The 15,061-nt window shown below is 45.9% G+C and overlaps 1 protein-coding gene across 1 annotated transcript in view; it reads left to right on the top strand.

Moving 5' to 3' along the window:
* The window catches only part of YJU2 (YJU2 splicing factor homolog), a 52,395-nt gene that overhangs the window by 25,726 nt on the left and 11,608 nt on the right, over positions 1-15,061 (top strand). Inside the window, exon 7 of the mRNA XM_077273188.1 lies at positions 1,804-2,071. Coding sequence (XP_077129303.1) covers positions 1,804-2,071 — 268 coding nt within the window. The remainder of the gene's footprint in view (positions 1-1,803; positions 2,072-15,061) is intronic.

The following is a 15,061-nucleotide window of genomic DNA, read 5'->3' as shown; positions in this document are numbered from 1 at the left end:
AGGATAATTTTAGACACGTAAAGGGGTTGTCCAGTATTTTTCTATTGATGACCTATCCATAGGATGGGTCTTGATTATCTTATCGGTGGGAGTGTGACACCAGCTACTTGCGGCTGCGGATGTGTGGAATAGCACAGTCAGCTCACTAGTAGAACTGACTCTCACAGGGCTTGTTGGTTTCACACTCCCCTCCTTTAGACATAACCATAATCTGGAGATACTGAGAGAGCAGCTGCAGCGCTCACTTTTGCCTGATGTCTGATTTGTCAGAATGAAAGGGAGAGTGAAGCCAGCACTGATTGGCCACAGGGATTGCATGACATAAGAATATCACACGAGCCCCAGGAGAGCCATTGCTGACAGCGCTGAAACCGTGTGCGCACCGGAGGGGAGTATAGATGTCATTATTTTTACTTGGGAAAATATATAGATTGAGAAGGGTTGCCCAAGTAGTGGATAACCCCTTTAAGAAAGTTTAAGTTGTCCCACTAAAAAAGGCCTCCTACAGCTCATTAGGCAGTTAATGTTAGGCTTCAATGCTTCACTGTATGAAGGAAAAGCTGGCAATCACGAAGACCCCCAACTGGACCCCTAAGCATAGAAAGAGTAGATACATAAATAAAACATAAGGTGTACTTATAGTGAACCTGTCAGCAGGATTTTGCTCAGAGAACTACAGGCATTGTCATGTTGCCACTGTTATGCTGATTAGATTGATACCTGGGGTGAAGAAATCCGTCTTGTAGTTCTTGTGTAATCAGTGATAGAAGTATTGAGTAAATTATATGCCCGTGTTCCGGGACAGGATTGTGTGCAGAGTCTTATCTTAGTGTTCTAGGCCAGAGAAACCAAGAAGAGTCCGGCCCACAGGACACCCCGAAGCACAAACTTGTTCCTCATCATAGAGACAGACTGTGCTGCGGGGCAGTCTGTGGGCCAGTCTCTTCTTCCTTCCTCTGGCCTAGAGCGCTAAGATAACTCTGCCTACAGTCCTGCCCTGGACCTCAAGCATCTCATTAACTGAAAACTTCTTACACTGATAACACAAGAATTATAATACAGGTATCTTCACCCCTGGCATCATTTGAATCAGTATAACAGCGGCAACCTGACAGTGTCTGTAGTTTACATAGCAAAATACTGCTGACAGGCTTGCTTTAATCTTCATTACCAAACTGTATATTGATTTGCTTTAAACTTGTATATCCTGCTGCCAACAGATGGGAGTGCATGTGAGATGTGACTGTCCCAAATAATAGGTTAAAAGGCTATCTGTCGCGCTCCATTAAAGTCTGTAGGAGAAATGGATGCAGTCAAGTAAATGTGTATATTCAAGACTAAGCTAAAGGGGTATTTCCATCTCCAAGTTCCTATCACAATATGTAGTAGGTGTAGTAGTAGTAATAATATTCACAAATACCTCTAATTAGAAATATTGTAATGTTCTTCTGATACTGCAGTGTCCTGCACATGGGGTTATCTTGGGTATCCATGGTAGCTATCTCATAGTGCCAGTTAGTGGTCGTAACCATGGATATCTAAGCTATCGCAATGCCCTGCACATGGGGTAAGCAACATAGCTTATCAGAATAACTATACTACATTTCTTATTGGAGGTATATTGTAATATTATTATTATTACACCTACTACATATTGGGGTAGGAAACCCCTTTTAAATGTATATTCCCAAATGCTTCGTTGCTGGAAACCCTATGTAATGCGGTCTCTTTTGTGAGATGCCGGTTACATGTGTTTTATATAGTTTTTTGCTTTACATATAACGTTTGTGCTGTTTACTGTAGATTTCCTATCCCAACAAGAAGCACTGTGGTGAAAAATTAGGTACTGATGTCTGTAAACCTAGGAGCCATAATCCACTTTCTGGACTTGTAAGAAAGAGAAAAGTTCCTGAAACAAGTGCTGATTCACTGGCCAGTGTTAGCCAAGATCCACTTATGACTACAAAGAAAACTGACTCCGTTAAGGTGAAAAAAGCAGAGTTCATCCAGACTAATGTCACTCAGTGCACAGATATGAAGAATCAATTTGAAAAGGCATCTCATAGCACAGGTAACTGTCATGATCCATGTCATGTTGTTGTCCCTGTGCTGTTTTATCTGGTATATTAAGGGTATCCAATAGAGCTCTGCTGCTAGAAGAGCAGGTATTCTGGTTATAGCAAATAAATATTACTTTCTCCTTCTCCTCATTGGGGGACACAGGACCATGGGTGTATGCTGTTGCCACTAGGAGGCTGACACTAAGTTAATAAAAAGAAAGTTAGCGCCTCCTCTGCAGTATACACCCTCATGCTGGCTCTCAGAGACCAGTTCATGCTTAGTGTCCGCAGGAGGCACACGGGTCTGGTCTTCAGACCAAAAACTCTTTATTTTAATTTTCAATTTTTAAGATTTTTTTTACCTGGATGAAGGGGCGACGGATACTTTCAAGGCTCCGATCTCCCCGAACCAACAACAGGCGAGCATGTGGAGTGTCGCCTCCACGTATCCTCTCCTGCGACGTGGCATGCCTGGGCTGATTTTTAGGGGCGACGGGTCCCTTAAAGGGCACCGATCTCCCCGCACCATCAATAGACGAGCACAAGGAGTGTCGCCTCCATGTATCCACTCCTGGCACCAGGCCTAATGCCGTACAATCAGCCCTGTCCACCCGGGGGCATGAACTCTGTGGATGTACAGAGGCACCCACCATTTTGGCGTCCATGCAACCCCCACTGCTCCACCACTGTTTAGCAGATGAAGCAAGGAGGCGGACGGTCCCTCTCCATCTCCCTATGAAAGGGAGAGTGAATTGAGGGTTTTTACCCCTTTTCCTACACCTTCCAAAAATCACCAGCGACAGCAGCTGCACAACGGAGGTAGCTGCATACAGCCGAGGTACCTGCAGCATCGTCCGAATGACATCTTCAGCCTCTCCGAGTAAGCACTGAAAAGGATGGGGGCTCTGAGCACTCTGGGCACAGGCAGCAGACTTTTTCTGGCAGGGGTAGCGTTTTTCCGTTTTTTGGGCCTAGGTAAAAATTTAGTCTCTGACTTTGGTATGGTACAGTCTGCAGCCGAAGCTCCTCTCTCGCTATGACGTGATCCTGCGGCTCCACCCGCTTTGTTCGTCACGTCTCGTTCTGAACAAGAGGCGCCCATGTAATCTTGGCGGCCATCTTCCTACACCCTGTCGCATGCTGACAGGGCCTCCGGATGCTCAGGAAGCCTCCTGCTTGCCTGGATAGTGACGCGGAACGTGATAGGCTTGGGTAAGTAACGCTGCTAATAGCTCTCTCTCCTTTTCAGTATCCTATCCTCTGTGGGAACCCTTATTAAGAAGGCACATGAGTACATCATGTCCCATAAATCTCTTAGTCTTTTTCACTTCATGTAACTCCTGCCAGTCTGCGTTTCCAAAAGCTCAGAGTTCGCCGCTCTGCAAAGCCTGTGACCCCAAAAGCGCTCAGGAGCCCCCCGCTGACACTGAGCCCAGTGTCCTTAGTCCCCGAGTGGGTTTCGTCTGTCGCAATCTATGACTTCTCTGGCCAAAGCGCTTGAATCCTTCAGTGTTCTTTCTGGGGATCATGGCGTTCGCACGTCTGACGCAGAGGGACCCTCCCCTACATGGGAACAGTCGGCTAGCAGGGGCTGCACACAGTCTAGAAACAAACAGGCGTCTCCCGTACAGTCACGTACCCTGGCGTCCGTGAGCTCCATTTCTCGTTCTCCCTCTCCAGACGTTGATAGTGAACTCGATTCTGAGTATGAATCGGAAGCTCCTTAGATCCGGATTCACCAGACTTTCAGAGGACGGTTGATTCTCTGATTGAGGCCGTCAACCAGACTCTGAAGGTTGATGAAGACTCCAGCTCTGTGCCTGATCACACTTCAATAAAGCTAAGCGTCCTCATAGAACATTCGTCATTCACCCGGAGTTTCGGGATATAATCGGCACAGGGAACGACCAGATAAGCGTTTTACAGGACAAAAACCGCTTGAGGCGAAGTACCCTTTCTCAGTGGATCTAAGAAAAGATTGGGCCGAGTCCCCTGTAGTAGACCCGCCAGTCTCTCGCCTGGCATCCAAAACCCTTCTATCCCTGCTGGACGGATCATCTATTAAAAATCCCACAGACCGCCAGATTGAGCCAAATTTTCTATCTGTCTTTGAGGCCTCAGGTCGGGCTCTATATCCTTCCGTTGCTGCAGCGTGGGGAGCTAAAGCAATGGTCCTCCGAGTATTTTTTAGGATTCCCTAGCAACCAGGCAAACCCCACATGTACTTATGCTGGCTAACAGATGTAAATCATTCAGCTGCGGCGCTAAAAACTAAAACGCCGAGCACTAAAAAATACTCGGAGGACCCCCGAGCATGCTCGAGAAATCGCGAGTAACGAGTACATAAACTCATCACTACCTCTGACATCTCTTCCTTTCCAGAGTGGGCGTTTGGAGAGAAGCTGGATCAGCTTATCTCGGATGCTATGGGGGGAAAGAGCAAATTTCTTCCCCAGCAGAGGCTTAGGCGTCCTTTTCGGCATCAACAACAAATCCGTTTCCGATCCTTTCGTGCCAATCTGGGTTGGTCCACTGCCACTACCTCTTCAGGATCAGGTCGCTCTCCTCGCACGAACAGAGGATCCCAGGCATCCTATAGGTCCAATCGGCAATGGAAGAACCGGCCCAAAAAGTCTGGATCTAAGGGATCTAGGTCCCAGAGATTTCCCGCTCAATGACTCATGGGGTTATCCCGTCGACACCAGCAGGGTAGGTGGTCACCTACTCCTGTTTCACCAGGTCTGGCTCTGTCGTTCACGACGAATGAGTCAGAGATCTGGTGTCTTCCGGATACAAAATCGATTTTTCTTCACGTCCCCCGGCTCGTTTATTTTCTTCCCGACTTCCCACATCAAGGGCAAGGGTAAAAGCTCTTTCCCAAGCTATAGACTCTTTGCGCCGTGATGGCATCATTGTCCCTGTTCCGGAAAATGAAAGGTTCTAGAGTTTCTCCTCCAACCTATTCGTTGTCCCAAAAAGGATGGAAAAGTGAGACCCATACTAGACCTCAAACTTCTAAACAGGTTTGTCATGGTCTGTCATTTCTGCATTGAGTGTCTGCATTAGGTCAATACCTCCAATGGAAAAAGGGGAGTTTCTAGCGTCCATCGATATTCGGGATGCTTACCTGCACATCCCAATTTTTTTTTCTCCCGCCCCCCCCACACCACCAAAAGTTCCTGCGTTTCGCTAGTCGCAAACAACATTTTCAATTCATGCCCTTGCTACCGCTCCCAGGGTGTTCACAAAGGTCGGCCGACATGTCCATCTTGCACTCGGGGCATGGTCATCCTGCCCTATCCGGATGACCTCCTAGTCAAGTGTTCTTCTTTCCATCGACTGCACCGAGTCCGTTCGTATCACTTGCGATACACTTTCTCGTCTGGGTTGGCTGATAATCCTAGCGAAGTCTTCCCCTGTTCCAGACCAGCAGATAACCTTTCTAGGCATGACCCTGGACTTCTCCCGAGGGTTGGTGAGTCTCCCTCAAGACAAAGTCCTATCCCTTCAGTAAGGAGCCTGTGCACTTTCTCAGTCATCCCCTCACTCCATCCACTTTGCAATGAGGGTACTGGGCAAAATGGTGGCAGCAATGGAAGCGGTTCCTTTCGCACAGATGCACCTCTGTCCCCTACAGCATGCTCTTCTAGCAGCTTGGGACAGAAACCCGTTCTCCCTCGACTGCCGGTGCCGCCAATCCCTGCGGGTCAGGCAGACTCTCAGATGGTGGACATTGAGTTCTTCCCTCAACCAGGGAAAGCCCTTTCTCCCAGATTCAATGGCTAGTGGTGACTACCGATGCCAGTCTTCTAGGCTGGGGAGCAGTTTTTCATCACCACGCCGCTCAGGGCCGCTGGTCATCTCAGGAATCGAAATTTCCGATCAATGTCTTGTAAATCCGAGCGATATGGCGAGCGCTACTGCAGTTTCATTATCTCCTAGCGGGTCACCTCATCCAAATTCAATCGGACAACGCCACAGCTGTGGCATACATCAACCATCAAAGGGGTACCCGCAGTGGGGCGCCCATGTGCGAGCTATCTCACATCCTTCGATGGGCAGAGAAGAACCACTCGGTAATCTCAGCAGTGCTCATACCAGGCGTGGAAAACTGGATGGCAGACTTCCTCAGCCGCCAGGGTCTCCGCTCGGGGGAGTGGGAACTTCATCCGGATGTTTTCCAACAGATCTATCTCCGCTGGGGGACATCGGATGTGGATCTGATGGCGTCCAGACTGAACGCCAAAGTCTCCAGGTTCATAGCTCAGTCGTGATATCCAAGAGCCATAAGAGTGGATGCTCTGGTTCTTTCATGGCGACAGTTCTGTCTTCCGTACATTTTTCCCCCGCTGCCACTTCTTCCTAGAGTCATCAGAAAGATCAAAGCGGAAGGGGTTACAGTCATTCTGGTCGCTCCGGATTGGCCACGCCGGGTGTGGTTCACAGAGTTGGTGCGCCTCGTCGCCGATGTACCCTGGCGACTGCCGAATCGTCCAGATCTGCTTTCCCAAGGGCCGGTTTACCACCAGAACTCAGCGGCCCTGTGTTTAACAGCTTGGCCTTTGAATCCTAGATTCTGACCCAGGCTGGTTTTTCATAACAGGTCACGTCCAGAATGATCAGTGCTCATAAGCCTGCGTCGATACACATTTATCACCGTACCTGGAAGACATTTTTTGCTTGGTGCAAAGCTCGTGGACGTCTCCCCTTCGTCTTCTCTATTCTAACCATTTTAGAGTTCCTGCAGACCGGTCTAGACTCAGGCTTGGCGCTCAGCTCGCTCAAGGGCCAGATATCTACCTTATCGGTCTTAATCCAACGTAGGATTGCTACAAAATCTCAGGTGAAGACCTTCATTCAGGGGGTTATGCATGTGCGCCCCCCATCGCATGCCTTTAGACCCTTGGGACCTTAACCCCTTAATCCCATATGACGTACTATACCGTCGAGGTGGGGTGGGCCTTAATTCCCGGTGACGGTATAGTACGTCATACGCGATCGGCCGCGCTCACGGGGGGAGCGCGGCCGATCGCGGCCGGGTGTCGGCTGCATATCGCAGCTGACATCCGGCACTATGTGCCAGGAGCGGTCACGGACCGCCCCCGGCACATTAACCCCCGGCACACCGCGATCAAACATGATCGCGGTGTACCGGCGGTACAGGGAAGCATCGCGCAGGGAGGGGGCTCCCTGCGGGCTTCCCTGAGACGATCGGTACAAGGTGATGTACTCACCTCGTACCGAACGTCTTCTCCCTGCAGGCCCCAGATCCAAAATGGCCGAGGGGCTGTATCCGGGTCCTGCAGGGAGCACTTCCGGGTCGGAGCAGGCTGCAGATGAAAGCTGCAGCCTGCTCCGATGAAAGTATGATCGCGGATCTGATAGAGTGCTGTGCACACTATCAGATCTGCGATCTGTGATGTCCCCCCCTGGGACAAAGTAAAAAAGTAAAAAAAAAAATTTCCACATGTGTAAAAAAAAATAATAATAATTCCTAAATAAATAATAATAAAAAAAAAATATTATTCCCATAAATACATTTCTTTATCTAAAAAAAACAAACAAAAACAATAAAAGTACACATATTTAGTATCGCCGCGTCCGTAACGACCCAACCTATAAAACTGGCCCACTAGTTAACCCCTTCAGTAAACACCGTAAGAAAAAAAAAAAAAAAAAAAGAGGCAAAAAACAACGCTTTATTACCATACCGCCGAACAAAAAGTGGAATAACACGCGATCAAAAAGACGGATATAAATAACCATGTTACCGCTGAAAACGTCATCTTGTCCCGCAAAAAACGAGCCGCCATACAGCATCATCAGCAAAAAAAAAAAAAAGTTATAGTCCTCAGAATAAAGCGATGCCAAAATAATTATTTTTTCTATAAAATAGTTTTTATCGTATAAAAGCGTCAAAACATAAAAAAATGATATAAATGAGGTATCGCTGTAATCGTACTGACCCGACGAATAAAACTGCTTTATCAATTTTACCAAGCGCAGAACGGTATAAACGCCTCTCCCAAAATAAATTCATGAATAGCTGGTTTTTGGTTATTCTGCCTCACAAAAATCGGAATAAAAAGTGATAAAAAATGGTCACGTGTCCGAAAATGTTACCAATAAAAACGTCAACTCGTCCCGCAAAAAACAAGACCTCACATGACTCTGTGGACCAAAATGTGGAAAAATTATAGGTCTCAAAATGTGGAGACGCAAAAACTTTTTTGCTATAAAAAGCGTCTTTTAGTCTGGTTTCACACTTGCGTTTTTATCTGCATGCGTTTTTTAAAAAAACTGCATGTGTGAAAAAATGCATGTAAACGCGGTAAAACGCATGCGTTTTTATAGAAAAACACAAGAAAACAAGAAAAAAACAAAAAACCCTAACCCTACCCCTAACCCTACCCCTAACCTGAAATACGTGGCACTGAAATACGTGGCACTGAAATATACGTTTATATACGTATATACGTATATAAGTGCCACGATATTTCAGTGGCCACGTATTTAAGTGCCACGTATTTAAGTGCCACGTATTTAAGTGCCACGTATTTAAGTGCCACGTATTTAAGTGCCACGTATTTAAGTGCCACGTATTTAAGTGCCACGTATTTAAGTGCCACGTATTTAAGTGCCACGTATTTACGTGCCACGTATTTACGTGCCACGTATTTACGTGCCACGTATTTACGTGCCACGTATTTACGTGCCACGTATTTTTCAGTGCCTGAAATACGTGGCACTGAAATACGTGGCACTGAAATACGTGGCACTGAAATACGTGGCACTGAAATACGTGGCACTGAAATACGTGGCACTGAAATACGTGGCACTGAAATACGTGGCACTGAAATACGTGGCACTGAAATACGTGGCACTGAAATACGTGGCACTGAAATATCGTGGCACTTAAATACGTGGCACTTAAATACGTGGCACTTAAATACGTGGCACTTAAATACGTGGCACTTAAATACGTGGCACTTAAATACGTGGCACTTATATACGTGGCACTTATATACGTGGCACTTATATACGTGGCACTTATATACGTGGCACTTATATACGTGGCACTTATATACGTGGCACTTATATACGTGGCACTTATATACGTGGCACTTATGACTGTCAGAAAATGTTCAGTAAACGGTTAGGGGTAGGGTTTCAGGTAGAATTGGGGAGTTTCCACTGTTCAGGCACATCAGGGGCTCTCCAAACGCGACATGGCGTCCAATCTCAATTCCAGCCAATTCTGCGTTGAAAAAGTAAAACAGTGCTCCTTCCCTTCCGAGCTCTCCCGTGCGTCCAAAAAGGGGTTTACCCCAACATATGGGGTATCAGCGTACTAGGGACAAATTGAACAACAACTTCTGGGGTCCAAGTTCTCTTGTTATCCTTGGGAAAATAAAAATTTGGGGGGCTAAAAATCATTTTTGTGGGAAAAAAAATATGTTTTATTTTCACGGCTCTGCGTTGTAAACTGTAGTGAAACACTTGGGGGTTCAAAGTTCTCACAACACATCTAGATAAGTTCCTTGGGAGGTCTAGTTTCCAATATGGGGTCACTTGTGGGGGGTTTGTACTATTTGGGTACATCAGGGGCTCTGCAAATGCAACGTGACGCCTGCAGACCAATCCATTTAAGTCTGCATTCCAAATGGCGCTCCTTCCCTTCCGAGCTCTGTCATGCGCCCAAACAGTGGTTCCCCCCCACATAGGGGGTATCAGCGTACTCAGGACAAATTGGACAACAACTTTTAGGGTCCAATTTATCCTGATACCCTTGTGAAAATACAAAACTGGGGGCTAAAAAATCATTTTTGTGAAAAAGAAAAATAATTTTTATTTTCACGGCTCTGCGTTATAAACTGTAGTGAAACACTTGGGGGTTCAAAGTTCTCACAACACATCTAGATAAGTTCCTTGGGGGGTCTAGTTTCCAATATGGGGTCACTTGTGGGGGGTTTGTACTGTTTGGGTATATCAGGGGCTCTGCAAATGCAACGTGATGCCTGCAGACCAATCCATTTAAGTCTGCATTCCAAATGGCGCTCCTTCCCTTCCGAGCTCTGTCATGCGCCCAAACAGTGGTCCCTCCCCACAAATGGGGTATCAGCGTACTCCAGACAAATTGGACAACAACTTTTGGGGTCCAATGTATCCGGATACCCTTGTGAAAATACAAAACTGGGGGCTAAAAAATCATTTTTGTGAAAAAAAAAAAATAATTTTTATTTTCACGGCTCTGCGTTATAAACTGTAGTGAAACACTTGGGGGTTCAAAGCTCTCAAAACACATCTAGATAAGTTCCTTAGGGGGTCTACTTTCCAAAATGGTGTCACTTGTGGGGGGGTTTAATGTTTAGGCACATCAGGGGCTCTCCAAACGCAACATGGCATCCCATCTTAATTCCAGTCAATTTTGCATTGAAAAGTAAAATAGCGCTTCTTCCCTTCTGAGCTCTGCTATGCGCCCAAACAATGGTTTACACCCACATATGGGGTATCGTCGTACTCAGGACAAATTGCACAACAACTTTTGTGGTCTAATTTCTTCTCTTACCCTTGGGGAAATAAAAAAATGGGGGTGAAAAGATAATTTTTGTGAAAAAATATGATTTTTTATTTTTACGGCTCTGCATTATAAACTTCTGTGAAGCACTTGTTGGGTCAAAGTGCTCAACACACATCTAGATAAGTTCCTTAAGGGGTCTACTTTCCAAAATGGTGTCACTCGTGGGGGGTTTCAATGTTTAGGCACATTAGGGGCTCTCCAAACGCAACATGGCGTCCCATCTCAATTCCAGTCAATTTTGCATTGAAAAGTCAAATGGCGCTCCTTCCCTTCTGAGCTCTGCCCTGCGCCCAAACAATGGTTTACACCCACATATGGGGTATCAGTGTACTCAGGACAAATTGCACAACAATTTTTGGGGTCCAATTTCTTCTCTTACCCTTGGGAAAATAAAAAATTGGGGGTGAAAAGATAATTTTTGTGAAAAAATATGATTTTTTATTTTTACGGCTCTGCATTATAAACTTCTGTAAAGCACTTGTTGGGTCAAAGTGCTCACCACACATCTAGATAAGTTCCTTAGGGGGTCTACTTTCCAAAATGGTGTCACTTGTTAGGGGTTTCAATGTTTAGGCACATCAAGGGCTCTCTAAATGCAACATGGCGTCCCATCTCAATTCCAGTCAATTTTGCATTGAAAAGTCAAATGGCGCTCCTTCACTTCCAAGCTCTGCCATGCGCCCAAACAATGGTTTACACCCACATATGGGGTATCAGCGTACTCAGGACAAATTGTACAACAACTTTTGGGGTCTATTTTCTCCTGTTACCCTTGGTAAAATAAAACAAATTGGAGCTGAAATAAATTTTGTGTGAAAAAAAGTTAAATGTTCATTTTTATTTAAACATTCCAAAAATTCCTGTGAAACACCTGAAGGGTTAATAAACTTCTTGAAAGTGGTTTTGAGTACCTTGAGGGGTGCAGTTTTTAGAATGGTGTCACACTTGGGTATTTTCTATCATATAGACCCGTCAAAATGACTTCAAATGAGATGTGGTCCCTAAAAAAAAAATGGTGTTGTAAAAATGAGAAATTGCTGGTCAACTTTTAACCCTTATAACTCCGTCACAAAAAAAAATTTTGGTTCCAAAATTGTGCTGATGTAAAGTAGACATGTGGGAAATGTTATTTATTAAGTATTTTGTGTGACATATGTCTGTGATTTAAGGGCATAAAAATTCAAAGTTGGAAAATTGCGAAATTTTCAAAATTTTCGCCAAATATTCGTTTTTTTCACAAATAAACGCAAGTTATATCGAAGAAATTTTACCACTAACATGAAGTACAATATGTCACGAGAAAACAATGTCAGAATCGCCAAGATTCGTTGAAGCGTTCCAGAGTTATAACCTCATAAAGTGACAGTGGTCAGAATTGTAAAAATTGGCCCGGTCATTAACGTGCAAACCACCCTCGGGGCTTAAGGGGTTAAAGGGAAGGTGCCATCAAAAAAATTTTTTTTCCAGCGATTGAAAAAATGTAAAGAATTAATGTTTACATTTCCTTAAAAAATATTATCATTTGTTTTTAATTTAGTAAAATATGAAAAATAATTTTAAAAGGTTTGGCATTTCCACTTTTAAACACTAGGGGGAGCAGCTAATGAAATTTGACAAAAACCTAGTGTACAACTAGCTCACATTACTGCACTGCAGTAATTATGGGCTGAGTCTGCTGACATGGGTGTGATGTCTCCTCTCCTCCCCTTCTGGTGTTTGCTAAAGGATAAGAGAGGATGATATTCAGGAACACAGTGAGCAGCCATTTTGTTGGTGATTGCAAAGTTATACTGACAAGTAGACAGTCACCGAGGATGGCAGGCAGCAAGGATTCTGGGAGATATATGGTGGAAGGAGCAGGGTGACAGCAGCACAGAGTATTTCAGGAGAGCAGTGTGCTGGTCTATGGGGGCACCCTGTTTGGTGCGCGGAGCAGCCAGGGATTGTACATAGAGCGCTGTCTTTTATACACATGGATGGACCGTCTGCTCCACAGAAATCCAGGAAACATTTCTGCTGATTGATGACCTGTTCTGATCCAGACTTTGCATGCAAAGACCCCATTCCCCTCCTCAGATCCTGTCCTGGCGATGTGTGAAAGCGAGGTGACAGGCGCAGTCCGGGGTGATGCTGGGAAGGAAATGTAGCCATATAGTAACGATAAAAATGAGACCCCTCTCTTCAGCTGCCTCACCAGCCTCACCTGACTGCACCTAACTGGAGGTCATGCTGCCCCCTCTATTACCCCAGACCCACGTGCAGCTGCTCAACCGGAACCACCCTAGATTGGGTCCCCTTTCTGCAGATAATACTTCCATAGTGTTCTCACAAAATACCGCCATATAGATCACACATAATATCGCCATATAGATCACATATAATACCGTCACATAGATCACACAATACTTGGCGGCATAATGTGTGATATTATATATATTATAATATCTCGGCATAATGTGTGGTATTTATGGGAGTATTATGTGATAAATATATATAGCGGCATTATACGTGATCCATATGGTATTGTGCTGCTCTACGGAGGTCAGAGACGTATGGTGGAAGGAGCAGGGTGACAGGGGCACAGAGTATTTCAGGAGAGCAGTGTACTGATCTATGGGGGGAGGGCGTGCTCACGCTCACACTCACACGCTCCCAACTGTATACTTAGCCTTTACTGGCTATTAAAATGGGGGACACCCCCCAAAAAAAAGACGTGGAGCCCCCTATAATTAATAACCATCAAATACTATGCAGACACCTGCGGGCTGACATTAATAGCCTAGGAAGGGCCATGGATATTGTCCCCCCCCAGGCTACAAACATCAGCTCTCAGCCGCCTTTTACATGCGCCTTTTCTGGCGCTTTGCCTGGCAATTTCCACTTGCCCTGTAGCGGTAGCAAGTGGGGTTCATATTTGTGGGGTTAATGTCACCTTCATATTGTCCGGTGACATGAAGCCCACGGCTTAGTAATGGAGAGGCGTCTATAAGGCAACCATCCATTACTAATCCTATAGTTGTATTGTAAATAAAGACTCGGCCAGAATAAAGTCCTTTATTAATCTTTTTTAAACCATACCGAATGCATAATCCCCGACTCCCTCATCTCCCACAACAAAAATAATAAATCACAATGGGGAAAGACACGCAGGGGGGAGAGGAGTGCATAGGAGAGGATTAGATACTGACTGCTGAGCCTTGTATCTAATCCTGTCCTGTGTGATACTGACTGCTGAGCCGTGTATCTAATCCTGTCCTGTGTGATACCGACTGCTGAGCCGTGTATCTAATCCTGTCCTGTGTGATACCGACTGCTGAGCCGTATATCTAATCCTGTCCTGTGTGATACCGACTGCTGAGCCGTGTATCTAATCCTGTCCTGTGTGATACCGACTGCTGAGCCGTGTATCTAATCCTGTCCTGTGTGATACCGACTGCTGAGGACACAGTACACAGGACTAGATTAGCTACACAGGACTAGATTAGCTACACAGGACAGAGGTAGCAGTGGTAGGTTTATATAGAGGCAGGTAGCAGTGCTATATAGAGGCAGATAGTGGTATATAGAGGCAGGTAGCAGTGGTATACAGAGGCAGGTAGCAGTGGTATACAGAGGCAGGTAGCAGTGGTATACAGAGGCAGGTAGCAGTGGTATACAGAGGCAGCTAGCAGTGGTATACAGAGGCAGCTAGCAGTGGTATACAGAGGCAGCTAGCAGTGGTATATAGAGGCAGCTAGCAGTGGTATATAGAGGCAGCTAGCAGTGGTATACAGAGGCAGGTAGCAGTGGTATACAGAGGCAGCTAGCAGTGGTATACAGAGGCAGCTAGCAGTGGTATATAGAGGCAGCTAGCAGTGGTATATAGAGGCAGCTAGCAGTGGTATATAGAGGCAGCTAGCAGTGGTATACAGAGGCAGCTAGCAGTGGTATACAGAGGCAGCTAGCAGTGGTATATAGAGGCAGCTAGCAATGGTATATAGAGGCAGGTAGCAGTGGTAGGTGGTATATATAGGGGCAGGTAGCAGTGGTAGGTGGTATATAGGGGCTGGTAGCAGTGGTAGGTTGTATATAGGGGCAGGTAGCAGTGGTAGGTGGTATATAGGGGCAGGTAGCAGTGGTAGGTGGTATATAGGGGCTGGTAGCAGTGGTAGGTGGTATATAGGGGCTGGTAGCAGTGGTAGGTGGTATATAGGGGCTGGTAGCAGTGGTAGGTGGTATATAGGGGCAGGTAGCAGTGGTATATAGAGGCAGGTAGCAGTGGTAGGTGGTATATAGGGGCTGGTAGCAGTGGTAGGTGGTATATAGGGGCTGGTAGCAGTGGTAGGTGGTATATAGGGGCAGGTAGCAGTGGTAGGTGGTATATAGGGGCAGGTAGCAGTGGTAGGTGGTATATAGGGGCTGGTAGCAGTGGTAGGTGGTA

Source organism: Ranitomeya variabilis, chromosome 1, assembly GCF_051348905.1.
Source record: "Ranitomeya variabilis isolate aRanVar5 chromosome 1, aRanVar5.hap1, whole genome shotgun sequence".
Taxonomy (NCBI): Eukaryota; Metazoa; Chordata; class Amphibia; order Anura; family Dendrobatidae; genus Ranitomeya; species Ranitomeya variabilis.
Note: the sequence above shows the minus strand (reverse complement) of the source record. Positions and strands in the feature narration are given on the sequence as shown.